The 26,709-nt window shown below is 57.7% G+C and overlaps 2 protein-coding genes across 3 annotated transcripts in view; one reads left to right on the top strand and one right to left on the bottom strand.

The window, feature by feature from the left end:
- The window catches only part of ADCY3 (adenylate cyclase 3), a 62,433-nt gene that overhangs the window by 5,722 nt on the left and 30,002 nt on the right, over positions 1-26,709 (bottom strand). The window contains exons 3-15 of the mRNA XM_090021477.1: positions 17,056-17,186; positions 16,708-16,819; positions 14,515-14,642; positions 13,519-13,677; positions 11,946-12,108; positions 10,996-11,142; positions 10,499-10,641; positions 9,846-10,007; positions 6,587-6,674; positions 5,760-5,876; positions 4,510-4,769; positions 3,482-3,563; positions 2,573-2,731 (exon numbers count right to left, since the gene is read on the bottom strand). Of these exons, the coding sequence (XP_089877603.1) occupies positions 2,573-2,731; positions 3,482-3,563; positions 4,510-4,769; positions 5,760-5,876; positions 6,587-6,674; positions 9,846-10,007; positions 10,499-10,641; positions 10,996-11,142; positions 11,946-12,108; positions 13,519-13,677; positions 14,515-14,642; positions 16,708-16,819; positions 17,056-17,186 (1,851 nt within the window). The remainder of the gene's footprint in view (positions 1-2,572; positions 2,732-3,481; positions 3,564-4,509; positions 4,770-5,759; positions 5,877-6,586; positions 6,675-9,845; positions 10,008-10,498; positions 10,642-10,995; positions 11,143-11,945; positions 12,109-13,518; positions 13,678-14,514; positions 14,643-16,707; positions 16,820-17,055; positions 17,187-26,709) is intronic.
- On the top strand, positions 1-26,709 carry LOC149872460 (uncharacterized). 2 transcript variants are annotated; one of them, XR_016438472.1, is made up of 4 exons: positions 1-1,754; positions 2,911-3,078; positions 11,837-11,993; positions 18,589-26,709. XR_016438472.1 is itself a non-coding variant. In XM_090021754.1 (4 exons), the coding sequence occupies exons 1-4, from the start codon at positions 1,698-1,700 to the stop codon at positions 18,640-18,642; spliced, it is 432 nt and encodes a 143-aa protein (XP_089877880.1). In that variant the 5' UTR covers positions 3-1,697; the 3' UTR covers positions 18,643-26,709. The 2 variants fall into 2 exon arrangements, 1 of the variants encoding a protein (XP_089877880.1); XM_090021754.1 differs by having other exon boundaries at positions 3-1,750.

Genomic DNA, 26,709 nt, shown 5'->3' with positions numbered 1-26,709 from the left:
GGCACCAGGGAGCTCTGCTCAGCCGGGGGCAGCTGAGCCCACCCAGTCCCCTCTGCTGCCCCTACCATCGGAGGGTCTCCTCCGAGCTGCGCCCAGTCCGGCTCTGCCGAGATCCCCCAGGGGCCACTGAGCCTGCCTCCCTCCGGTGGAGACAGGCTGTGGTAGGGGGTGCGCTTGATCCCCCCATCACCCACTTCGTGGGGAGACCCAGGCAGGGCACCAGGACCCACAAAGCAGCCAAGGCTTCCTTTGGCTCTACCCTGTTGCCTCTCCTGGACCATTCCTGAACGCCCCCGCCACCTCAAGGGGCAGATATCAGGGGCCCCATTTTACATCCAGGTTCACAGGGCAGTTCTGTCCTCAGCAGCAGCCCAGAAACTGGCACCCCTTGAACCTCTGGCCCCTGGGAAATCCCATGTCTGCGGGGCTGGCTTTGCTCTCGCTATGAAGGGAGATGCAGTGAAGAGGCTGAGCTGGCTTCACCCTCCTCTGAAGAGGTGAGACCACGTCAGGACGGGATGGTTAGGACAGGACATACAGGATGGCTTGGACTAGATGTGACCTCTGGACCTCCCTGCCAGCCCCACGGCTCTAGGAGTCTACAGGTGACCAGCCCCAGCTCCCCGAGGCACCTCCACAGCCCAAACCTCACCCTCACGGCCAACCTGGAGAGAGGGAGGGATGGTCCGTGCAGAGGAGGAATCCAGGCAGGCTGAGATCAGACAATCCCACCCCATTACAACGGGGCCTGTGCCAGCTGCTCTGTGGTAAGCGTTTCTTGTGTCCACTCCCATCCCGCAGTGAGCAGGAGCTAAACCGGGCCGCTTCAGCCCCGTCTTATTCAGAAGTAAGCTGCCCTGATTCAGTTTCCAGGGACAGGAGTGGACACATCGAACAGCTTTGCTGGAGCAGCTGCCCCGTGGTCAGCCCTCTTCCTCTTTTAACCTAGTGTAATGTCTCCATCTGCCCAAGCCCCCGGTGCCTGGCACATGGTACATTAGGGCCACGGTGGCACTGGCTGCCTGGTCTCCTGCATCTGGGTCACTCCTCTCTCTCCATCCAAGCCCATATTTGAGATGAAAGGATGAGGGGAGGGGAGGGGAGGGGAGGGGACATCCCAGGTGACCCCCAGGCCCTTTCTGCTGCCGGACACCTCCCTTCCCTCGTCTCCTGGGGGGGGGAGGGGAGGGTCCAGAGGCATCCAGCCAAGAGGTGCTGTGTGCTCAGTGTTCCCTGCTCTTGGAAAGGTCAAGCCTGGCACATGCTGTGGCAGAAAGCCACCTCGGTTTCTCCCCAAAATCTCTGCCCTGCGACAATGTGATAAAATCTCTGTGCTCTGACCATTTGAGCAGGGTGGGCTCAGCAGAGGGGACCGCAGCCTTGCCCTGTCTCTTTAGGTAACCTGAGCTGGCTGCAGTCCTGAGGGGGGGGAAACCTGCTCCCTCTGCCCAGGGACTGGTACCTGGGTGAGGGGCTCCTACCTGGTGGGCTGGGATCTGCCCGGTAACAGGTGATGTATTTCAAATGGGTTGGCTGGCAGCCAACCGGGGCCGGCCTCCACTGGACCAGTGAATGAGGTCACGGGGCTATATAAGTTAGGACGGGTGAGGAGGCGGTCTCTTCGGCCATGAGGTGAGGCTGGAGCCGTGAGGGGGAGCATAAACATCTGAAACTGGCTCTCTCTCACCCCAAAACTCATGAACCAGGAACAGCCGGACGCTAGAATGGATCTCACCAGCCTCTGGATGAAGTGCGTGAGTAACTCGAGATCTGATAGATATCTAGCTGGCAGTAACTCAGATGTGTGATCAAAAGGCTCCTCAGCCAGACCGTTTGCTCCTTAGGATTTCTAGGATATTGCTCAATCTTGTGCCCTATTTTCACCCTACCCCTGTAACCAATAAAGTCCTCCTTTGTGACTGGTGTGGGAGACTTATTGAGGGGTGGGTCTAAATTATGCCTAAGAGACCCCTTAGGTCTGCGGACTAAGGGAGACTGTACTTTTTGTCCCCGGACTTGGGGAAGTGCCCCAAGTGCCTGTACCGGGTCGAGTACCCGTCGGACATTAGGCCTGTGTTTCCCCGAGGACACAGGGCCGGGAGTGAGGCCATTCTCGGGGTGGTGGCAGCTACGTCACCCCCAGACTAGCGAGTGTGCTCTGGGAGAGGGGTCGGCCAAGCACAAGGTGCCCCTAGGGAGGCACTCGGAGCCTGGAAGGTGGTTGGGCGCAGGGAGGTGGGCGGCTCAACGCAGGAGCACCCCCTACTGGCCCGCCACACCAGAGGTTGCCAACACCTACCCTATAGACTTAACGTGCCAAGCAAAATGGCCCTGGCCCCATGGACTCTGCCCAGGCTAGCATATGTGCTCCAGGAAGGGGTCGGCCGGACGTGAGGCGCCCCTAGGGAGGCATCCGGAGCCTGGCAGGGGGGTCGGGCGCAGGGAGGTGGGAGCGCCCCCTACTGGCCCGCCACACATGCCACTCGCTCAGGCTGACCCAATGCAGCATGCACCAGGGCCCTTCCCTGGGACATCCCTGGCGTAGTCCGAGCCCCCCTCCCCGCCTCCTCACCTCATCCCGCTTCCTGGAGCCCAGGAAGTGCCTGGCCACGTGCTCCGGCAGCATGTTGGTGACCAGCGCTTCGTTCCAGCGCCGCATCTCGTAAACCCGCTCCTTCTGGTCATGCACATCGATCTTCCACAGGAACAGGGTCCTGGCCAGCTTCTCCACCTGCAGGGGGGGGTGCAACATGGGCTCCAGCAGTGGTCCTGGCTCCTGTGCAGGGATGAGCTCCCCCGCAGTACCACAGTGAGCCAGGGACTGAACCTCAGGGGTCCCAGGTCCTGGCCACCTGTTTTAGACATGACGTGGGGCCTCGCCCCATGCCAACATAGACGTATGTCACACAGACTTCGAGGCCTGCAGGTGACGGGTGCGAAGGCAACAGATCCAGGAGCATTTGGGAGAATTCCAAGCTCCCTGAGGAGGGCAGGAGGCATCCTGAGACCAGCCCCGAGGGCTTCAGCGCTGCTGGATATTCCAGGCCAAGGCAATCAAGGCCAGGCAGGCGTGAGAAGGTGAGGGGAAGGGAGCTTCCTGGGGAAATCGGTGGGTGAAGCCCTCTCCAAAACCTTGAAGACAGCTAGAGAAGGGCAAGGAACATGTGAAAACAAGGGGGAGGGCAGAGGCCAGAGGTAGGACAAACATGGATGCACAAAGCCAAATTGGATGCTTATCTTGCTGGGATCCTATGACCCCAGCTGACTTCCTGCCCTTTGGGCAGGGGGCTGGACTCGATGATCTTCCAAGGTCCCTTCCAGCCCTAATGTCTATGAAATCTGTGAAAAGCCAGAGCCAGGGGAGAGTGGGGAGGTCTACATGTGTCAAGGTGAACATGGGGGATGTAGGGGAGGACGGCCAGAGCCCCGGTGTCCTCTTGGACCCTGTGACCCAAGGAAGGAGACTGGGAGGGGCACTCACATGGCGAGAGAAATAGTAGAAGCTGAGCATCATGATGAAGACCATCACCGTCATGGAGTACTTGGAGGGAAACTGTGAGGACCTGCCGGGGGTGGGGAGAAGAGACAGTCAAACTCAGGGGACCTCCCATGCCAGGACATGGCCCATCATGTCATGCACACGGCTTCAGAGACATGCCAGTGCCCTTCCCTCGTGCCGCTAGCATGGGCTGGAAGGATGCAGGTGCATGCCCATGGCAGGGCATCCTTTGCCCATACTCGACGCCTCTCAGAGTGGAGCCACTTCCCATCTCAGAGCTGCCTTTGAGGAGCAGGGGGCTGACTGGGGAGCCCGGGGCACCACCAACCCGCTCAAGGATGTGCTCGCAGCTGATGGAGCGAGAAGGAGGATTTAGGGCAGCAGGGGACAGCTGGAGCTGACAGGTTGGATCTGGCTGACCAGAGGGCAGTTGCACCCTGCTTTAATCCCTGCTCCACTCCCAATCTGAAACCACCTGCCTGGCGGTGACAGCAGCATTTCTGGTCAAGCAGCAGCAAGGGAGTCACCGACTTCATGGCTCATTGTCATCTCTCTGACCCCTTCTAAATGCTTCGTTTCACTGGTGTTAACGACCCTCTCTCCTTTTTTAATGGTCTCCATGTTCCACCAATCACGCTACCCTTCATTCTACCCTGCTGCTGCCTGTTGGCTGCTCCTGGTTACGAAGCTCTTATTTCACAGCCCAGCACATGGTTTTCAACTCGTTCCAATGCAGTTGTATTTGTTTTTGCTTCAATCTTAAAGTGCATAATCCAGCCCTATACCCCCAGCCCATTAGTGAAGCTTCTAGTTTATTTTTAAAATGGGACAAATTGGTGCTGTGCTCTACGTGACGATGGACCTCACCCTCTGCACCCTGCTTTTCAAAATCCGAGATCCACACAAGGTCAGGACCGTGGGGGTTGTGGCACATTTTCAGTGGGGACACCCAGAGATGAACCCCAGGTTGGTCTGGGGCAGACGCCCCATGCCCTCCCTGGCTCCCTTACACGTAGTCCTTGAAGCGGTGCTGGTCGTACTCATCGAAGATCTGTGCCCAGGCATAGATGTTGACAACGCCCACAGCGCCGGTGATCATGACCATCAGGGTCAGCTTGACCATGTGGCTGACCTGCACCAGCATGATGATGGCGATGAGGGCCAGCACGGCGATGTAGGTGTAATACTTGGGGTTCTCCACGCAGCCGCCCGCCAGCAGGGTCGTCACCGTGACATTGCTGGGACCAGTGTAGTACTGTAAGCAGCTGAGCTGGGGGGCAGAGAGACAGGCGTGAGAGCTTCCCCCCAGGGTCAGATCTCTACCCAGACTGGAACAGCGTGGTGGATCGGTCCAGTCCTGTAGCACAGGGCCAGCACCAGCTGTTTCGGAGAGATGCGCAAGAAACCCTGGTGCTGCAGGAGATCCTGTAGCTCCTTGTTAATCTGCAGTTCTCCCCAGCCCGATCTCCACTGCAAAGCTTTGCCAGTATTGCTAGGGGTGCAGAAAAAAATCACGCCCTCTGGCCATGCTGACAAACGAAGGCCTCCTGGGACCAGTCTTCTGCCTCTATATATTGTATCTCCACGAGGGGACTCTGGCACAGCTATGGTGGTAGCGGCCCTATCACAGAGGGCTGCATCCAAGCATTCATCAACCGACTGTCTAACAACACAGAAAGACTTTATCCCAGGGTACTGAAGGAGGTCAGAAAGGATGGATCAGAGATGGGATGTGTGTAGAAACTTAGGCTCAGATCTTCAAAGAGGGTTGGCACCAAACTCCCAAGGGAGTTGAGACCTAATTCCTAATGAAGATCTGGGGACCTTAGGAAGAACCACTGGCTCTTGGAGCATCTCAGGATAGCACCGCTCCATGCCAGACCATACAACGAGGTGCTCAGGCTTCATTCAGCCCATCACAGTGAGCCAGGACTTTGGGATGCCGGTCTCTGATCAGAGCTGCTAACTCTATCAAGTCACAGTCAATCGTTGCCCATTGACTGTATTTAATTATCCGTCATGTGCGGTGCTCTGAGCAATTATTGGCATGTCCAGAGCAGGGAGGTCAGAGCAGACGTCAAACGCCAGCCCCACAACAGGGAGGTGCAGCCAATCAAGTGCAGCCTGGAGGTCGTGCTAGGAGACACTGGGCACCTCTGGGGATAGTAATGGGATCTGCCTGTCCCACACGTCCTGCACTTGGGTGTGGACACCCCCAAGAAGCCATGGCAGAGAGCGGGGTTGGGTTTTTGCCACTCACCATATCCACAATGTCAGCCATGGTGAGGATGAAGATGGCGGACATAGCCCACGTGTTTCGGGCCCAGCGGGTCCTGTCGATCCACGTGGAAAAGGCCACAAGTTTTTTGGGGAACACCTAGAAAGAGAAGAGGTTTTGAAATAGGGGAATTGCACTTAGCCCTTACAGGAGACCTGATGCTACAGCCAAGAGACCCACGTAGGATGCCGAGGCCCCCAAGCACTTCTAAAATGCATCTGCAAAGGGATTTAGGTGCCTGTTTGAGGTAATTTGGTAGGTGTCAGGTGCCTAAATCCCTTTGGGGATCTGGGTCTAATCAGCTAACATCCCATGACCCCAAGGAGAGCTGCAAACTGCGACACCACGTCATTCATAGGGACCTCCCCCTGCTGCAGAAGGCTGCTTTGGGGTCTCCAGTGAAAGGGAATAAGGAGTTTCCAGCCCCTCACTAGGCTGCCCATGAAGGGATATGACTTCCTGAGTCTGCAGAGAGCCTGAAACAACAGCCTGAACTGCTCTGTCCCCCTCACAGGGTGTCAGCTCTGCTGCGGAGTGGGGACTATCTGTTACCTATTTCAGTGCTGAGCAAAAACATCCAGGTAACGTGCCTCCAGGGCAGCGTGAGACAGCGGACACTTCCCAGTGTGCGTGAACTCAGACAACACAGGCCCCTTTGCCTTGAGCCAAAGGTGATTCTCCATTAGCCCCTAGCAGTCTGGTGCCTCTGTCCCACGGCTGAGCCCTGCTGATGCCATCCTCTCCCACCGACACCTGTAGGCACTGCGGGTGTCCAGGACCTGTTAGGACCAAGCCCTTCATTCTCTTACCCTGGGGAAGATGGCAGCCAGAGAGCAGATGGTCAGGATCAGCAGCAAGATCTCCCCGATGATGAATGTCACATAATTGGCCACCAGCCTGCAGAGAGAGGGAGGGGGTTGACCACCAGCACCAAGCAAAGGTAGTCGTGCAACTGTTTGACAGGGTGGCCTGTTGCAATTGCACTCCCACAGCAACCAGCTGCCGTCACCGGGGACTTCTCACAGCACTACAGACTCTCGAATCCTAGCCTGGAAGGGGCCTGGAAGGTCCTTGCCCACACCCAAGCTGCCTTGTCCCTACCGCAGCCCAAAGAGACACTGCCCAGCCTCTGCTGGGAGCCTCCAGGGATGGAGACCCCACAGCTCCCCTGGGCAGCTGGTCCCACCATCCTGCTGTTCTCAAAGTCAGGAAGAAATGAGCCCTTAAGCGACCCTAGCAAGGCTAGACTTTTAAAGGTACTTAGGCACCTAACTCCCCTGGAACGAGGCACCTCAATCCCTTTAAAGATCTGGTCTTTCAGTCTCCTTTTGCCTCAGTTCCCCCTCTCTGTGGATTGAGACCATGTAGCAGTGGAGAGGCTTGTGCATCCCCGCGATCCTCTGAACTGTGCCGTCTGGGTCTTGCACCCCTGGCAAACGGCCCAGCCGAATGACAATCCAGCCCCACAGCCTCAGCAGCAGACTGGGGGAAGAAGACGTCAGCATCTCAACAGCTGTAAAGATGGAAGAAGGCTACAGAGAGCTGGAGGTCTCCTGTCGTCTAGGGTTTTCTCTGGCCGCTGGGCTCAGATCTCCGCCTGGTGTGGTTGCTGTTTCCGCGCGCCAGCTCGCATTGGCTTCTGCTACAGGAAACAACTCTCTCCCGTACCAACGTCCAAAGCCCCTGCAGCGAGGGACCAGTGGTGATGGAGATCAGATCAGTGAATCCAGCAATTTCCAGCCACGAATCTGCACAGCTGGCGGTAGCCTGATGGATGTCTTACATGCAAGACAGGTGTGCAATTTGGCAGCGGCTACCATGGCTGAGCAGTCCTATTTGGGATCCCCTCTGCTCACCCTACATGGGGAATGGGCTAGAAAAGATGCCCTCAACCTAGTCTGTCTTATGGGCTCCCAGCTGGATAACCACGCCCGGAGAGATCACTGTCTCTGTGGTCGAAAACATCATAAGACGACAATGATTTTTGCCAGCACCGTACCTAGACTCCTGGCAGCCCCGGGCAAATGTTTAGTATCAGGCCCCCCCTTTGCCAGAGATAATGATAATAATAATTTAAAAATTACCATTTTCCAGCCCCCTTTATGTCTGGGCCCCAGGAGGCTGCCCGGTTCACCCATGCCTGTGTCCAGCCCTGATTTTTGCAACGTGAAACATTCACACCTTGGCAGATAATCAAGAGAACGAACAACTGGAAAGATGAACTGCCATCATCTGCAGGGAAGCAGTGCTCTCAACCACGCAGCAGCCTGCTTCCAGGTAAATGTCTTGCTTTTGAAGCAGAGAAGGAAGCAAAGGAAAAGGAGAAGGATCCCAGCCTGTGGCCTACTCTCCCCTGCAGGAAGACCTGCTGCTTCTGTGGATGGATCTGTAGCTCAAAGATTGGATTCGTATGTCACCTCGAGACCCATCAATGAGCCGTGGGAGAGCTCATCTTCAAATCGAGGCCTTGCTGACAATAGCCTCAGTTCCCAGCTTTCAGCATCAGTGAAGCAGTGCGAGGGTGGGTGTGGGATGGCAAGAAAACTCCAAGTTGCAGCTGAAAAGTGCGGCTCTTGGAGGGGCCACAGGGCTGTCGCAGCAGCCCAGCTAAGCTTGTGGGGCTGTCAGCGGGGACTTCTGGACCCAGCGCCTGCCTGGCAGTCCCCTGCATTAGCAGCCTCTGGGGTTTATGAACCGGATCACGTGAATTAGCTGCTTGCAAATGCAGGGGATCCCAGTCAAGGTCTTCGAGGGCCCTTTCCAGCCCTGTGCTTCTGGAGACATGGAGCATTAAGCCACATGGGAAGGGGGCCCCTGCACCACCCAGTCCAGTTTCCTGTGTTTGCAGAAACTTGAAGAATCCTCCATGTCACCACTTCGCCCACATCTACAAGGCCCAGGTTGCACAAGACCCAGATCTGGCACAGGTAAAAGCCAGGAGACGAGGGCAGGGCTGATGCCCTGCCATTGCAATGACAGGACGTCACTGGTTAATATCGGCTCAGATCCTAGGACAACGACCATGCCCCGTGATACAGAAGACGGCAGCTCCCCCTCCATGGCCAATGTCATCTGGGGGGTATTCCTGTCTGAGCCCTATGAGAGATACTGCCCAGAACCAGGATCGAAATGCTGGCCTGTGCTGTCACCTTTCTCCTGTGCCTGCGTAGCAGCCCCTCTGATCCGATGATGTTGCGAGGTCCCTTCCAGCCCTAATGTCTCCGCAATCTGTCAGGCAGAGCATCAGACCTGGACCTGGCATGATACACACGTGCTCTACCCGTGCACCCCGACATCCCGCAACCTGACTCAGTCCCTTGGCCTTCTCGCTTCACTGCTCAACTCCTTTCCCCGGGGTGAGGGCAGAGGCGACTGGACTTAATGAGAACGAGTTGCCCCCGCCATGCTCCGAGCCCGGCAGCTCCCGCAGGGCTCAGGGAGTTTGCGCCCACAGCTGCGGGCTCTGCTGTGCAACCCAGCCCTGGAAAATGCTTCACTGGCAAATTATATTTTCCAGGGCGGCTGCTCGCAGGCCTCGTTCTGCTCCCGCGATGTTCCCAGGAGCCCAAGAGCAGCTGGGGAGAGGAGCAGAGAGCACAGGGCAGGGTTAGGCCATCACTTTGGCAATGCAGCTGGGCATCTCGGGCCAGGCCCAGAGGCAGCATTAATGGGCCAACTGGCTCTGCTGCCCATGCAGACGTGCCCCCTTTCCACCGGCTGAGAATCGGCGCCCTTCGTTTATGCCTACCCAGGTCCCCTGCTGCCATCTGGCTCATATGAGGCTGAAGTCTGATGCCCCACCAAGACTACACCGTGCCCTATGTGAAATGAGTTTGTGGGAGGTCTCAGCCCAGCCCTGAAGCTCCTGGTGTTGGTCTAATGCTATGATCCCAGGACTGCTAGCTGCAGTAGAAGGGGACTGTCACATACTTGGACCGCTACGAAGCTATGGGCAGAAAATCCCCCCCTGGGCCTTTCCAGCAGGACAGAGAGATGCCACAGAGGCGACCAGACCCCAACCCTCTCCCCACCCCATAAGCCCCCAGCCCACGCGTAGACCAGGCTCACCAGGGGTCGATGAGGATCTCCACCAGGGCAGTGAAGAAGAGGACGACGCAGGAGCAGCTGAAGGCGGCCCCGCTCTGCTTCTCCTTCTCCACGGAGTAGCGCGTCTCCATCTCAGGGTCGATGAAACGCATGGACAGGCGGTATGTGTTCTTCCCCTTCAACCTGCCCGAGGCACCGGCACCCCCGGTGAGGTCCTAAGTGCCCCCCCAGGCAGGGAAGAGGGGGGTACTCCATCCCTCCCTCCCCTACCGGCTTGCTTTTGTGGCACCAGGGGGAACAAAACCAGGCTGGTGGGAAAGACCAGGCCCGATCAGGGAGGAAGAGGAGCCTCGAGCGGGGTGGCGCATGAGGACGGGGGTGCAGTACCAGTGGCTATTGGAGATGCACAGCCAGGCTCTGATGGGCAGTGGGTAGGGGAAGCAGATCCCGCAGAGCTGGGACAGGCTCTGGGCGGGTGGTCCAAGGTGCACGGATTTCATAGACATTAAGGCATCGAATCCAGCCCCCTGCCCCAAAGGCAGGAAGTCAGCTGGGGTCAAAGGATGCAACGGGGCATCACTGGGGAGGGAGGGTGCTATGGGGGTCTCGGGAGAGGGTGGGCGAGTGGCCTCTGCTTACGGGGCCCGGAGGGTGGAGGGGCCGGGGTAACTCACGCCTGGACGGACTCCCTCTCCAGCAGAGCCTCGTTGAGCAGCTTGTTGAGCTCCTGCTCGTTCTCCGAGGCGTCGATGACCCTCTCGGCCAGGTCGCGCAGCCGCAGGCGCCGCCGCGGGTTGGGGAAGGATGGGTTCACCACCTGGGCACGAGGGGACACGGGGGGGTGAGTTCGGGGAGCCAGTCCTCGTGGCACTGCACGCTGGCACGTCTGGACCTCCCTGCACCTGGGCCCACTGTTGCCCCCTCCAGTCCCGGCCTCTCATCCTTTAATATTGCCCTGCACCTCTCCAGGCGCCCCAGCGCCGTTCTGTCCCGGTGCATTTAACCTGGAGGTAGAAATACAAGGCCTGGCCCTGCCTGTCTTTCCTCGGTTCCCCAGAACGGAGGAACCCACCCCCCCAAGGAAGGAGAGGGAATGCACTCCATGATCCCCAAGGGCCCCCCACCCCCCCCACGGCTTCCCCCGCTTATCCCCTGCCGCCTCACCCCCTACCTCGCCCTCTTCCTCGGCCCCGTTCCCGCGGGCCTCTATCTCCTCGCCCTCGTCAGGTGTGGTGCACGTGGTGTTGATGCTGCCGTTGCACTCCTTGGTGTTGATCAGCAGTGGCGAGTTCCCGTGGGACGATGTCAGGGACAGCTTCTGGAACAGGAGGGAGCCCTGAGGGGGCAATTCAGGCCCCCAAATCCAGGCCAGTAGCAAGGGGAAGAGGTGTGCCATGGGGTAGGCTATAGGGCAGGACCGAGCACTTGTGGGGGTGACGGGCGGGGGGGTTGTTATTTTCCTCCAATCTGGCTCCACCATTGACTGATTTTTGCCAACGTGTCCAACTCTAAACTACCCCCATCGTTTTAAACAATGCCCCATTCCCTGCCTGGGAGCTGGAGGCGTGCTGCTCCCCGGCAGAAGGGCCAAGCTGTGGGAGCTCCCTCATTGCCAGGCTCCAAGAAAAGGTTGCCCTTGGCTGGGATAGTTCAGAGAAAGGCGAGCAAGGGGCTGGAGCAGATCAGGGCTGTTCAAGTTCAATGCAGCCCCTGCGTGCCCGTGGGAGAAGAGACCACTAAGCCTACAAGGGCAGGTCTACAAGGGCCTGTGGACCACTGGTCACCAGCTGGATGGCCAAGGGCTAGGTGGATTCCTGATGGTCTTCCTATGATCCAGGCCGGTCTCGCAGCACCAAGTACATAGCAGGGAAATACCCAGGAGACCCATCCCAATCATGTATGCTCACTATAAGTGCAGGATCCTGCTCCTGTAACAGCACCATTGGGACATGCAATGGTTTCGGGGTCCACAGACGCAGAGCCAAGGACAGGGATGGTGTCTCCCTTTGTAGGAAGGAAAATGGCCCGGACAGGGGCAAGACCGTGCGAGCTGGAGCACAGAGAGTGGCGATGGTCCAGGCAAGAGGAGAAGGCCGCAGGAGGAGGAGTGCGGTGACTCACCACGCCATTGATCCCGTTCTTGAGGGGCTGCTTGGGCACCAAGACCAGGTACGTGACAATCCCCTTCTCCTTCAGGTAGTCGCACCTCGACCCGCCGTCTCCCGGCTCCACTTCGAACTCGCCCTTCAAGCAGTCCATGGTATTCTGGGAGATGTGCACTCGCCTAGAAGCAGAAGTGCGATGTCCTTTGGCACCCATCAGCCGTTCCCCCGGCCTCCCCCGTAGGCCAAGGGGTCGGGCTGTGGACCTCGCTGAGCAATTCCACCCTTGCCCAAAGCCATGCAAAGGAGGCAGCAACCTAGCAATGCTGGAAGGCAGAGCTGGACATGGCTGAGATAGGGCTTTGAGTCCCAAACCCATGTCGCTGACCTGTGCTACAAAGCCACAGACACAACCTCCTGTGTCCACCAAAAACATCAGTGACTCTTCCCACAATTTGTGCTGGAAGAGGGACCCCAACCACGCTGGCCTCAGTGAGGGGTTGCCACAGTCACCCACCCAGCACAATGCTTAGCATTCCCATTCCCTGCCTCGGAGGGAGAGGGGACTGGGTTACCCAAGGGACCTCCAATGGGCTCCCGATAGCGACTGGCCCGTATGATGAAGAAGGGGGTTGGATGAAGCCTATGCCCGAGTCCTGTGTGGGTAGTTGGTGGAAGGGGATGCACCTGCTGAAGTAGCTGTTGATGGCTGCACTGATCCAGACCAAGGCCTCGATCCCAGGTGTGCAAGCCAGGAGCAGGGGCCAAGCACAAGGGTGATGTGCCCAGCACAGCCGGGTTGGCTGCCTTGTCTTTGACGTTCACGGCTCCGTGCCATGCAGGAGGCGGCTCAGCCCTTGAAGTGGGTGGCAGGAGTCTGTGTGATGTCTCTTATCCCCCAACTCCGTATCCTGTGACACTCGGCCAGGAGGCTCCGAGACAGCTAGCATGGCTCCTGACCTTACGGGTGGTGACTTTCCACCCCACCATGTCACTGGGCTGGGCTTTGCGCTAAAGTTGGCCCACGCAGAAGAGCCTGCAGCAGCAGGCATTTGCAGTGCGCTGGGCAGAGGCCCTAATGGATTATGTTATGGAGCCAAAGCAGCACAAAGGGCATTTAATGGGGAAGTAGTAGATACAACGGGGGTCGGGCTAGGATTCAGAGTGACCTCGACAAATTGGAGGACTTGGCTAAAAGAAATCTCATAAAAGAAATCTCATGAGGTTCAACAAAGACAAGTGCAAAGTCCTGCATTTAGAAGGGAACAATCCCCTGCACCGGTGCAGGCTGGGGGGCGGGCTGGGCAGCAGCTCTGCGAAAAGGACCTGGGGGGGACAGTGGACAAGAAGCTGGACAGGAGCCAGCAGTGCGCCCTTGGTGCCAAGATGACCAACAGCATCCGGGGCTGCGTTGGGAGGAGCGGTGCCAGCAGACCGAGGGCAGTGATTCTTCCCCTCTATTCAGCCCTGGGGAGGCCACATCTGGAGTCCTGTGTCCAGTTGTGGCCCCTCACTACAGAAGGACGTGGACCCATTGGAGAGAGTCCAGCGGAGGGCAATGACAATAGTCCATCTCCCAAAGAGGCACTCACCCAGGGATGCCACCAGCCTCCATCTTGTTTGCCACCGTTACGTCTGTCGACCACACGTCGTACTGCCAGCGCTTCTGGCCCAGCACCCCGCCCAGCACCGTGCCGGTGTGGACCCCCACGCGCATGTCCACGTTGGTTTTGGTCTTCTCTCGCACGTAGCTTTGGGACAGGGAGGGAAGGGGTCACAAAGGGATGTCTCAGTGAGTCAGTCATCGACACCCGGTCAAAGATGTGAGACCCCCCCGCAACCTTTCTAGGCTTCATTGCAAACCCCAGCCCTATGAACTGCGGACCTGCATAGGCTCGCTGTTTTGTGTACGTGACTATGCAAGCTCAAACCGCGAGATGCTGCAGCTTTACAACCCACAGTGCTAAGTCAAGGGGGCTTTTTAAAACGCGACCCTTTTTTTCCCCCTTCTGCCCTCCTTTGAACCAGACAAACCAATCGCAGAAGCCCCCGTGCAAATGCAAGGAGACACACAACGCAACTCAATGCAAAAGTGGAGGGAGCACGTTCAAACACACAAAAGCAAAGGCTACCAAAATCACATAACGACACAGTTGCAGCTCCCCAGGAATGGGCACAGGGAGAGGGACTAGGAGCAACAGCCTCCAGCTGCAGCAGGGGAAATTTAGGCTGGAGTGGAGGAGGAAATTTCTGACTCTGCACATGGTCAGGCATTAGAGCAGGCTGCTGGGAGGAGCGGTGGCATCTCCATCCTTGGAGATTTTCAAGAGCAGGTCGATCGGACATTGGCCTGCGATGGTTTAGTCAGGGATGATCCTGCCTTGAGCGGGAGGCTGGACTGGAAGACCTCATGAGGTCCCTTCCAGCCCTGCTTTCCTATGATCCTATATAGGGAAGGCAGGCTTGGCTGACACCACGTCACAAAGCAGCCCCGACTCCGACAGGCAGCGAACCTGGGGTTTAGCTCGTGGCAGGGCTGGGAAAGAGCCGAGGGAGCTTTCCAAGATAGAAAAGATGGGGTGGCTTACGAGATGGCTTCCACCATGGCCAGTCCCATCAGGATGGAGCAGACGGCGTGGTCTTCCCGGTAGTCGGGCAGCCCGCAGATGCAGTAGTAGCAGTCTCCCAGGATCTTGATGCGCAGCTGGTGGTATTTCTGAGGGAGGAGGAGAACACGTAACCCGCCGCAAGCAATGGTAGGAAGAGGATCGGAGGCAGGGGGCAGGACAAGGGCCTTCTGCCTGCCCTGCCCGCCTGGGGACTGGGACACGGACCTAATAACTGAGGTCTCTGCTGGGTGGCTGAACACAGAAACGTTGGGAAGATACTGTTTTGCGTCGCTGTGGAATGAAAATGTTTCAGAGACGCTCGTTTCAGATGCAACGAGGTGATTCATCCTGGGGATTTTTAATAGGAGCAAAGGAAATTTGGAAACAAAGAGCAAAAAAGCAAGGGGAACTTCGGTGCCAGTGAGGGTTAGGTTGGATATTAGGAAAAACTTTTCACTGGAGGAGCGGAGAAACACTGGAGTGGGTTACCCAGAGAGGTGGTGCAGTCTCCATCCTTGGGGGTTTTGTAGATTCAGGCAGACAAAGCCCTGGCTGGGATGATGTAGTTGGGGCTGCTCCTGCTTGGAGCAGGGGGCTGGACTGGATGTGACCCCCTGAGCTCCCTTCCAACCCCCATTTTCTATGTTTCTATGATTCACAAAACCAAGGAGGAGCTGCCGGCTTCCTGCCCGCCGTGCCCCAGGGGTTACCGCACTCGTCCGGGTGTCGGAAGCTGTGTTCAAAACCACCTTTGGCTTGAGGCTAAGCAGAGCCCGGCATTGGGCTCCCCCCTCACAGAACAGCGTTCCCGATACACGGCGCTACGAGACTGGGTCTCTCCTTTGGGATGGTTTGGGACGTTTTTTGGCAAATAAAGGAGAAAGCAAAATGCTTTTGCCCAGCTCTGCAGCCCGGGCGCCCATCAGCGCTGGCCTGAAGCCTCCTGAGATGCTGTCCAGAAGAGGGGTTCACTGCTTGTTCCTGCCTGGGTCGGGTAGGTGGAAACAGGCAGCTCTTTGGAAAACAGGGCTTTGCTATACTGGGTTTCAGGCCACAGCTTCCTACAGCGACCAGTGTCTTGCAGGGAGAAATGCATACCTCCACCCCCTGGGCTAGACACAGAAAGGAGGAGATACAGAAATGAGCCCAACAAGCTGGGTGAGGGCAGGGGACCAGAGCAGCTCCCTCGTCCTGGGGCGCTCGCTGGAGGGAGCTTTGCTGCAGAGGGGCAGGGTCTGAAAGAAAGCAAGTTCCCCAGGACAGGGGAACAAAGAGACCAAGGGGTCGGGTCTGAAAAACATAGGACCTGGCTGGGTTGCGGAGAGCCACAGGGACGTGGTTCGGAGGGACGGAGGGCTGCTTTGGTGTAGGTCCAGGCAAGGGCGAGAGAAGCCAGCCGCCGGAGGGACAGCAGCTCTGCACGTCGGGGCAGATGTGAGGGTTTAGGGACCAAATCCCAATGAATGCTCAGGGAAACTGAGGCAGGGAAAGGTGTACAGGTGGTTGTGCCTCTCGCTCACGCTGTTTAAAAAGGAAGCAGTTTAAGCCCCCGCTTTGCAACCTCCTTGGCTGTTTGTTTTGCCCAGCTCGTTTCTCTGGAGAGGGGCACCATAACCGCAGTGCCCCCGAAGGTGTCCTGAGGCCCTGGCGAGGCTTTGCCTCGGAGTCTCAGCACCTGGGGCCTCAGGTCTCAGGGTCCAGCGCTGGGGTGCAAGTGCCGTGGGGCGGCTGCGACACGCCGCGAGCGCCATCCGCCTGCATCCCTCGCGGGCCGGCCTGGCGCCCACCTCTCTCTCCTTCAGTCCTCCTTCCTGCTCCGTTCCCTGCTTTCTCTCCCCTCCCCGGTCACTGACTCAGAGCCCAGCCCGGGCGAACACGGACATGCCTTTCCCTTGGACATTTTCCATTCCCCTCCCTCCCCGGAGCACAAGGAAAGCAGGCGGGAGAGCAGGGCACAGCGCAGCCAGGCCTGCTAGGGTGCAAGCTCCCCAGGATGCAGAGCATCAGCGCAGGGGCCTCAGTGATTCGCAACCCCGCGCTTCCAGGGCAGGACGAGTGCCAGGGAGGTGAGGGATGGATGCATCGAGACGGCAGTGAGATTACTCGTGTGAGGGGAGCTTCGCCAACTCGGCGAGGGTCCGTGTGGGATGGTCTCGCCTGCCATGGACTTACCGCGGCCAGCTTGTCAAAACGGGCGAAGAGCTCGTTGAGCAGCTTCACCAGCTCCTGGGCGCTGCAGGACGACGACAGCTGGGTGAAGCCGACGATGTCTGCGAACAGGATGCTGGGGAAAGAAGCCACGCGGGCCGGAGAGCGTGAGCTGGGGACAAGGGGGTCACTGCCTGTCGGGAACGGGGCTGTCCCAGTCCTCCCAGACCCGTCCGCAGGGACGTGCGGCTAGCTGGCGCCATAAGGCCGATGCCAGCACCCGCGCCGGCAGAGCAACCTGTGTGCAGGCCTGAGCTGCGTGAGACCCACGCGTGGCCGCCCCGCGCCCGGGGAACGCGGCGCGTCCCTCACCTGACGTTCTCGTGGCGGTACATGTACATGGTGTTGAACTGCTGCATCTCCTTCTGGCTCGCGTCCTTCTTCATGTCCTTCAGCATCTCGTCCGCAACGTGCTTGGGCAGGATGGAAAGCATCAACCGCTCCTGCGGCGGGGAAGGACAGAGAGACGGGAGATGAAGGGGGCTCTAGCCAGCCCAAAGCTGAGTCCCCCCCTCCCACGGCGGGGATCAGGGTCCCTTCTGAACGGCAGAGCTGGCCGACGTCTCGCGCCTGCCCCGCCGCGTGTGACCAGGTGTGCCTCGGAGACGAGGAGCCCTTGCTGAACAGCCCCCAGATGTGCCAACCCCGAAGCCAGCTGTGCCATTCTGCTGCCAGGACCAAGAGCCAGCACAGGGAGTCCAGTGGAGAGAGGGAGGCAGGGCACCTGGACGAATCGTGCGGCCAGGCTTCGCACTTCGAATATTGACACGTGCCCCCCTAAGGCACACTGCCGCCATCTCTGCCCGACCTCAGTCCTTCCCTCTCTGGTTACTGGTGTGCAAAGCTTCCCACGTCCCCGCCTTTGGGACACAGCCGGGACGCCTAACTCAGACACAACTTCCACTGATCTCAGTCTCCCGATCCCTGGGCTCTCTGCTGCCCTTGTGTCAGTTTAGATATGCACGTGACTTGCCTCTAGCCTAAAGCACTCGGGCGAAGTCAGGCCGTGGAGTCTGGAGCAAGATCCTTGCGGGTTTCACACTGTTTTGGGCATGTGGCTACCAGGGGGAAAGCCTAGGTAGCCAGCCAAGCCAGCTCCCTGGCTGCCTGTGCATGGCAGAGCCTCAGGATCTTGCCATCCAAGCACTGCAAATCCCAGCTGCACCTTGGAGGAAACCCAGCCTGCCTTGCTACAGCGGGACCACTCTTTTGACAATCCTTAGCAGACAAGGGACGCCGGGAGCTATTTCATAGCCAGGGACTGACACAGGGTTTGAACTGCGAAGAATGTGCATTATTTGGGCCGGTTTCTCTCTCTGCAATTTCTGGCAGGCAGGAGGGAGGGGGTGAGATGCTCTGCGGTCTCTCCTCTGACCAGATGCAGAAACCGCCATTACTGACCTCCCCGGGAAAACGCAGGCTGGAGGGGGGAAGGGGTCAGACACCGTTGTGATTCAGTACAAGATGAATCGGTCTTAGCCACCCGGGAGGAGGGTGAGTTAATTGCTCAGGGATCTAGGAATGGTGGGTGGGGAGGTTCCAGGGCTCATGGAAAACGTCATTTATTTTTTTGTTATTACCGCTGTTTAGCAGCCCCAGCCAGGGATCTGGACCACGTTGTGTCACATGGTTACACGCCCAGACTAAAGAGTCTGTCCCCGCCCCACAACACTTGTGTTCTCAGCTTAAGCTTTACACAAGAAAGGATGTTTTTTGGCAGTGAAGAAATCAGAGACTGAACTCTGCCACAGACTCCCCACGTGACCTTGGGCAAGTCACTCAATCACGCTGAACTATAACGTGGGAGGACTGTCATATCACCATCTCCGTTCTTTCTGTATGCAGATCGCAAGCAGCTCAAGGCAAGAGCCACCCATCATACGGGCAGGTGCAGCGTGACGGGATCCCGGGGTCGGCTGGGGGCCCAGTTACAGCCTAGGCATAAGCAGCTCGGTTGAGGCAGCAGTCTGCATCGGAGGAGGCTCCAAAGGCAGGAGTCTGGCGTCTGCTCTGCTGCATTTTCATCCCACTGTCTCATGTCCTGCCATCTGCAGCAGAGAGAAGAGTTGCTCTCCCTCTTCTCTATGGCAGACTTTCAAATGCCCCCGAATCTCCTCTCCACGCTAAGCCCGCCGTCCTCGCTCAGCCTTTCCGCGTACAGCTGCATCCCAACCCCTTCGTCACCGCGGCATCCATCTTCAGTGTCTCCACATCCTTCTTGAAACACAGAGCCCAACGCTAGGGTTGCCAACCCTCCAGGATTGCCCTGGAGTCTCCAGGAATAACACACAAATCTCCAGGAGTCACTCGGGAGATAAATGATAGGGTCAAATATTAAATGTTGAATCCCATTTATACAGTAGTCCAGCAGGTTTTTATAATGTAATAGTCATGTGCATTTGCCTTCCTGAGTACAGAACAGAAGATCAGTCATTAATGTCCTTACATCATGAGATAAGACCTCCTAGAACAGATTCAGAGGTGGCAACCCAAAGTTGCGCCCTATCCTCCAGCTGAGGTCTGAGCTGCCCTGGGCAGAGCGGTACCATCACCCTCTCCGGCTTGCCTATACTATTTCTGTTAATAGAGCCCCAAACTTCACGGTTTTTTTTATCTCTCTCTCTCTCTCTCTATATATATATATGTATACACACACACATACTGCAACAGCATCCTGCTGCTGACTCACGTACAGCCTGTGCTCCACCGAAACCCCAGCTCCTTCTCAGCAGAGCCACAGCTCAGCAACTTCTCCTCCACACTGCATTTGTGCAGTGGGCTCCTCTTCCCTAGACGTGGCACCTGGTCTTGGCCTCGTGCAATCCCATCCCGCTCTCCCCGGTTCAGCCCCTCCAGGTCATTGCAATCTGCTGCAATGCCTGACAGGAGGAGAGAAGAGGGCTGTAGCAGGAACAGGCAACCCGGGCTGCATTGAGCTGGTCAGGAGGCTGCTGCAGGAGCAAGGTACACCATGCCGGTGGTCGAACTGCTCTTTTGCCAGTGCCTTGTGCGTGGCACCGGCTGGGGCTGTTTGAGCTCAGTAGGGTGCCTATTGACTGGTCTCCACCCCAGCAAGGAAGACTTAACCCGAACAGGCCCACGATGAAATACAAAACCTTACCCATCCTTAAGCTAAACTTCCTCACCCAGGGCTGAAGGTGGCTGATCATGTGACAAAGAGCGGAGGCGAAAACCCACCCTGCCACGCCAACCCCCATCTCAGGGACCCCGGCTCCTCCTGGCTTGCTCTCCAGGCCCCCTGGCTGTCCTTTTCCTTCAGCTAAAGTTCTGGGAACTCGTATGGGATTATGCGCTTTCCCTGGCAGAGCGTAAGCAGCCACAAAGGACACCTTGGGAGCGTGCTCAGGAGGATGCATCTAGTCCTCGAGGTGAAAAGAGGATCTAAACTACAAGCACGTGTGTTGAAGAGGCGCCTAGGTGCTACTTCAGTGCACAAGTGCACCAGCACCGTGCGGGATTGCTTGAAACCGGCCCTCAGGCCCATCTGTGCAGAGCTCCCATGACACCAGCGATCCCGTGCTTGTCCAGGGAGGCGCCCAGTTCCCTTTCGGCTCCATCTATGCTCTGACCCAGCCGCAGCTGGACTCGGCAGCAGCTCTTCTTCTGCAGAGACTCGCATCCCAGAAACATCAGACGGGGCGCGTGGATGAAAGCAGCCCCAGGCTTCCCCGCTTGTGGAAGCTGCTCCAATTCTTTTGCCTGCGGGAGCTAATTTTAGCTGGAATTAGCGAGTCTATTTTCAAAGCAGGTTGACAGGGCGACGTATCCTGTCCGCAGAAAAGGATGGGTAGCTGGGTGCTGCCGATCTCAAAGAGAAGCCAGCTCCTTCTACCATGGATGAGCTGGGTGGGGAGCCAAGACCCCGGACATGCTCCATCCCTGGTCTCAGCTGGACGATGGAAACCAGCCTAAAACCATCCAACCTGCTTCCGATCACCCAGGACCAGAATCCTGCTGGTGGCATGGACTGAAACCTGCCCCCTCGAGACGACCGCTCGGGCTCAGAGCCAGCCGTTCCCCCAAGGCCTTGCTGTCTTACCCTGTCTAACACCTCGCTGTTTGTGTCTAAACGTATCTGGATTGTTAAATCGCCGAGAAAATCATCCTCATTAAAACCTAAGCAGCGGAGAGAGATCAAATTAGCCCCATTGCATCCTCTCCTAGTTACTCCCAGAGAGTCAGCGGTGGCGGCAAACATCAGCAGAGAGCGCTCCGCGGGGACAGGCCCTAGGAGGCTGCTGGCAGAGCTGCTTGGGCTATAGGAGCACTTCGGGCTGGATCCTGCTCACACGGTATCAGTGAGGAGCAATGCCTCTGCAGCCAGGAGCTTGGGAGGGGAGAGCTGGGTCCCTTCTGGTAGGGTTAGGAATACAGCCCGAACACCTGCGGGGCTGGAGGGGTCTGCCTCTAGGCATATCCATGGCATGGTGCAGTGTTGGAAAGCCTCCAGCCATACAGTGGGATGCTGATACAATGCACCAGAGTCCTCCCAGCCAAAAAGAGAGACTAAGCTCACTACGTTCAATACCTAGCGCACAAGCCCTGTATCACACGGTGGCAGAGAGCAGAGGCTGAAGGGGAGAGTAGACTGGCTCTGACCAGGGTTTTTCACCAGTTCCTCTCTCCCTCGAGCCTCCAGCACTGAAGGTCCCGGCAGGTCGGATGCAGAGGCCGTGCCCCGCGCTCCTGTGCTCAGTAGTGACCGGTGCCCCTTTCCTCCAAGCCCGTGTCCAGTCCCTCGGTGGATCTGGCTGGACTCTCAGCTCCCACCGCATCTGGTGACCACGGATCCCACACTTTAATGACACGCTGGGGAAGAACTTCCTTCTGTTATTTTACACTTATTACCTATCACTTTCATATTGTAGCCCTTAACTTTTTGGAAAACAAAGACCCCCAGGCACACCAAGACTTGGTGACGTGCACCATGCCCGTGCCACATATCAGTATGCTTACCTGCCTGCTGGCCGGGGGACGCAAGGCCGGTCCCGGCTGGGGGGCACTCAGGCTCTGAGCACCTGCAGCAAGCAAAAGCAAGCACAAGAGGAGCCAGCAGCTGGAAGGTAATGCCAGATGAGTTCTCCTTAGAAATGAGGCATACACTTTTCATTGCGCAGGGAATGCCTCACTAAATCCAGCCACGCTGTGGGGGGGCTCCATCTCTCAATGGCTTCAGATGGGAGGCTGGTCTGGAAGACCTGCATTAGCCAAACACAAGTTTTCGGGCTCTGTGCGATGGGAACTGGGTGGAAGTTTATGGCTCTTGGGTCGCTCCTCTCCAGCCTACGAAGCACCCAGGTACCTTGATGAGGAGCTTGTTAGAGACGCTCAGTGCTGAGCCAGCTGCTCAGGGTGCTTCAGGGAGCTTTTTTCAAAGGCAAAACTGCGGCTTCTGGGGCCCTAGCTAAGTTCAGCACGGGGGCTCTGCTCTGTCCTTGGCAGGAGGTCCCGTTCTCAAGTGCCCGGCCCCTCGTTTATGCGCCGGCAGCTGAGAAACCGTGGTGCGGGAAGCAACTCGACCCAATTGGTGTATGCAATTAGACAGTCCCTCGGCACAGGTGCAAATGATGCTGACATGGGGCAAACTACGGTGAATCAAGCCCAGTATTCCCTTTCACCTCCTGTCCCAAACCGCTGCATTAGAGTTGCGCAGTTGCAGGGCTGCAGCACAGTGCACAGCTGAACGCCGTCTCTGCTCCGACTCTGGCATCGTGAAACCAGATTATTATAAAGAGGGATGACCACATGAGGCCTGGTTCGGGGCATCGCTGCAACCACGCCTGGATCATGCCAACGCCCCTCGGCCTTTGCCGCCGTGTCGGCGGCTGACCGAGCCTGTGCAATCGCTGCGTGTGCTCCCCTCGTCCTGGGGCGCTCGCTGGAGGGAGAGATCGACCAGAGCTCAACGAAGCAGATGGATGATGTCAAGCGTGGCTATTTTATAGGCATGCTTCTTCCTGGAAACTCAATCTGGCTAAAAATAATTCAGTTAGCGGTAAACACAGACCAGCAGTGAGGCCGTTCATCAGGACTTCTTCGAAGTCCAACCCACCACCTGGAGGCCTGGATTTTTCCAACGGGGAGGCGTAATTTCGTTACAGCTAATAACCTCTGCCGCTATGCAAAGGACAAGTGCCAGGGGGACTGGGGCTGGGGAGGCCAGGGAAGGCTTTGCCCCTCACCAGCACGTATGGTGCAGCCTAATGAGCCGGGGGTAATGCAGGGAGGGAGAAGACCGGCCTTGGCAGCATCTTCAGCACAGGAAGCAGGATGCAGGCCAGCTGTTCGGACCCAATCCGGCAGCATCTCCCGCTGCTTGTTTCATCTGTCTGCTTGGACACAAATTTCACCCAAACGCGGTGAGGTCGGGGGAGAGCCGTGAAGAGGCTGCACACGTGCAATGAAGAAATAGCAGCCCCTCAGCACCCCCGTTCTGCACTGTGTAGACCAGTGGGTCTCAGCCTCCCTGGCCCCATGGACCGCCTTCATGGCTGCAACGTCATCTGCATGGCCTCCACCACTGGAAGCGGCAAGGCACAGGCGTCCTAGGCCTCAGCATGAAGCTTCCTGGCCCTGTGGGTATATTCATGACTCCCCTGCCTCGGTACCCACTCCCGAAGCCTGCCCACGGGACCTCTGCAGCTCACGAGTGGGCACTGGACCACAGCGGAGACTCGCCCCCAGATGCAGAGCGCATGGAGCCCGAAGCTCAGACCGGGTTGTTGTTCTGCCCTGCCTCAGATAAACCCAGCAGGAACTTTGCTGGCAGGATCCGGCTCGAGGCAGGGAGGGAGAGTTGAGTGCACCATGCCGGGCAAGACCTGCAACAACCAGTCTGCCCGGTAAAGAAGGATCCAGTCTGCCCCGTAAAGAGGGAGTAGAGTTCAAGGGTGAATCTTCTGCAGTGAAGAGGAGCACTTGGGTGATCAGGGATGGTCAGCCAGGCTCTTCTGAGCGGGGTGCCCTCCAGGGTCCCTGCTGCCACGCGGCTGGATGTAGCTTTAGTGGGGGGGGGGGTGTCCGTCTGGAACGGCCCCTGCATGGACACAGGAGAGGCCGGACTCTCCCAGCTGCTGGATGTGACCCAGAGGCACCTGTGGTCCGGAGGCTGGTTCACCTGCCCGGTCCCTGGGCTACGTCACAGCAGCCCCAGGGCTGCTCCAGTCCATGCACCAGCTGCAAAGGCAGCAGGGGCTGGGCGTCTTATGGGCTGTTGCTGCTGCTCCCGGAAAGACAGGGAACCGCTCTTCTAGCTCAGGCACACGCTTAGGGCACTTTGCATTGGGTGCCGAGCCCAGAGCTGCCCTACAGAGCCCCAGTATCAGGCTCTGAAGCTGTTGGGCTCTGGACCTGGGATGGATTGGAGGCAGCACAACGGTGGGGGGAGTCTTGGAGGACCTCCCATCACCCCCAAATGGCTCCCAGCAGCTTTCTCCATCCCGCGCCAGCCCTCCTGGGCTTCTCAATGGGCAGAGTCCATGCAGATCCAGGACACTAACTGAAGAGGCCCCGTTTCTCTCTCCTGCAAGCAGCCGGGCAGGCCCTTCAGAGATGCTCACCACTGCACAGCTCCTGGGGACCGCTCCAAGAAAAGCAGATCAAGGCCTGCTTCCTGCTCAAAGCCCAGGGAGATGGGTTTGGTGCCATGTCAGCCCCAGGCAGCTGGAGGTGGGGTGTAGGTGGGAGCGCGAGCTGCCCCTGCACCCCCGCATCCCACCTCTCCTGGGAGCTTTCAGCCCGGCATTCGCACGACATCTCATCGCTTACCTCCGAAGTGAGCCGCGCGATGGGTGTTGACTCTGAAACGTGGTAGCAACAGGCACCCTCCAGGGTCCTGGGCGTTAATGCCGAAACCTAGCACTTCTAGTCTCTGGCACCAGCAGCAAAGCGTAATGGTGAGCAAAGCAAGTGTAATGGCGAGCCCCCGGGCCAAAGTCAAGCCAAGCCCCAGTTTGCTTTGCTCGTGCTGATGTCCCTTTCTGCCTCGCGTCCCGGGGCTGCGGACAGATGACATTTACTCTGGGATAGCTCACGCCGGACTCTACGCTGCACTGCCGAGCAAACCAAGCCTCATGTGAGGATTCGGGACGGCAATTTGGAAAGCAAAGAGCTCCGTTCTGCCCTCTGCTCTCCTCCTTTCCTGGTACGGAGGAGCCCGTGGCAGGTTGTAGGGTCGCAGGGTCTGTGGCCCAGCCCACGCCAGGGAAGCACAGAGCGGTCCCCAGCTTCCCCAGAGGTCCCTGCAGCACCACATACAGCTTGCATAAGGGGGGCAGGATCCACCTTTGGGTCTGGGCGGAGGCTGCTCAAGTGCCAGATGGGCATTACTGAGTACCCTCTCCTACGGAGAGGAAGGGGTTCATTAACTCCTCGGTGTCCCTTAGACTGTGGGATAATTCCCAGCTGCATCTAGTCGGGCGCTGCAGGGAAGGGGTCCTGGCAGGTCCTCGCCTCCGGGCTGCCCTGCTCTGCGCTGTCTGGCTGAGGTCCCCACAGGGCTGCATGGGGGCAGGAGCTGGACATCCTTGTCCGGCCATTCCTCCTTCCCAATGTGCCTGAAGGGGCGCGAAGACCTGTGTACAGAAACATGGTCAAGCAGGGCTGGCAGGGCCCTCATCTAGTCCAGCCTTTTTAGACTCAAGGCTCCCTCTTGTTAGACTGGAGACCCCCTCAAGAAATGCCAGCTCTGAGCTTTCACGCGTATTTTTGACTATATGGAAAACTAAAAGAGCCATTCTCTGTTGCAAAGACCTCAGAAATCCCACACCAGCTCCAACACGCTGGATCCCTATTTCATAGATTCATGGATGTTAGGGTTGGAAAGGACCTCAATTTTTAGATCATCAAGTCCGACCCCCTGCACAGGCAGGAAAGAGTGGTGGGTTCAGATGACTCCAGCCAGATGCCCATCCAACCTCCTCTTGAAGACCCCCAGGTAGGGGAGAGCACCACCTCCCTTGGGAGCCCAGTCCAGACCTTGGCCACTAACTGTGAAGCAGTTCCTCCTAATGTCCAGTCTAAATCTGCTCTCTGCTAGCTTATGGTCATTATTTCTTGTGACCCTCAGGGGTGCCTTGGTGAGTAGAGCCTCACCAATTCCCTTCTGTGCCCCTAGGATGAATTTATCGGCAGCCACAAGGTCGCCTCTCACCCCTCTCTTGTGGAGGCTGAAGAGGTCCAGGTGCCCTAGTCTTTCCCCGTAGGGCTTGGCCTGCAATCCCTTAACCATACAAGTGGCTCTTCTCTGGACCCTCTCCAGGTTATCCACATCCCTCTTGAAGTGCGGCGCCCAAAACTGGATGCAGTACTCCAACTGTGGTCTGACCAGCGCCCGACAGAGGAGAAGTATCACCTCCTTGGTTGGGTTTGTCATGCATCTGCTGATGCACGCTAAAGTGCCGTTAGCTTTGCTGATGAGTTTGTCACACTGACGACTCATGTTCAACTTGGAGTCCACCAGGACTCGGAGATCCCTTTCCGCTTCCGTGCCACCCAGCAAGTCATTTCCTAGGCTGTAGGTGTCCTGGACATTTTTCCTCCCCAGGTGCAGCACTTTGCATTTCTCCTTGTTAAATCGCATCCTATTGTTTTCTGCCCTTTTGTCCAACCTGTCCAGGGCTGCCTGTAGTTGTTCCCTGCCCTCCGGTGTGTCCACTTCTCCCCACAGTTTTGTATCATCCGCAAACTTGGACAGAGTACACTTCACGCCCTCGTCCAAGTCACTGATGAAGACATTGAAGAGTGTCGGTCCAAGGACCAAGCCCTGCGGGACCCCACGCCCTTCCAGGTCGATACTGACCCATCCACCACCACTCTCTGGGTACGACCCTCTAGCCAATTTGCCACCCACCAGACTGTGTAATCATCCAAGTCACTGCCTCTTAATTTGTTCACCAGTATAGGGTGGGATACTGTATTGAAGGCCTTCCTGAAGTCTAAGTAAAT

The sequence above is a fragment of the Crocodylus siamensis genome, chromosome 1 (genome assembly GCF_052110815.1).
Source record: "Crocodylus siamensis isolate JL-2025a chromosome 1, ASM5211081v1, whole genome shotgun sequence".
NCBI classification, from domain to species: Eukaryota; Metazoa; Chordata; order Crocodylia; family Crocodylidae; genus Crocodylus; species Crocodylus siamensis.
The sequence above is the reverse complement of the archived record's forward strand: the minus strand, read 5'-3'. Positions and strand labels throughout refer to the sequence as shown.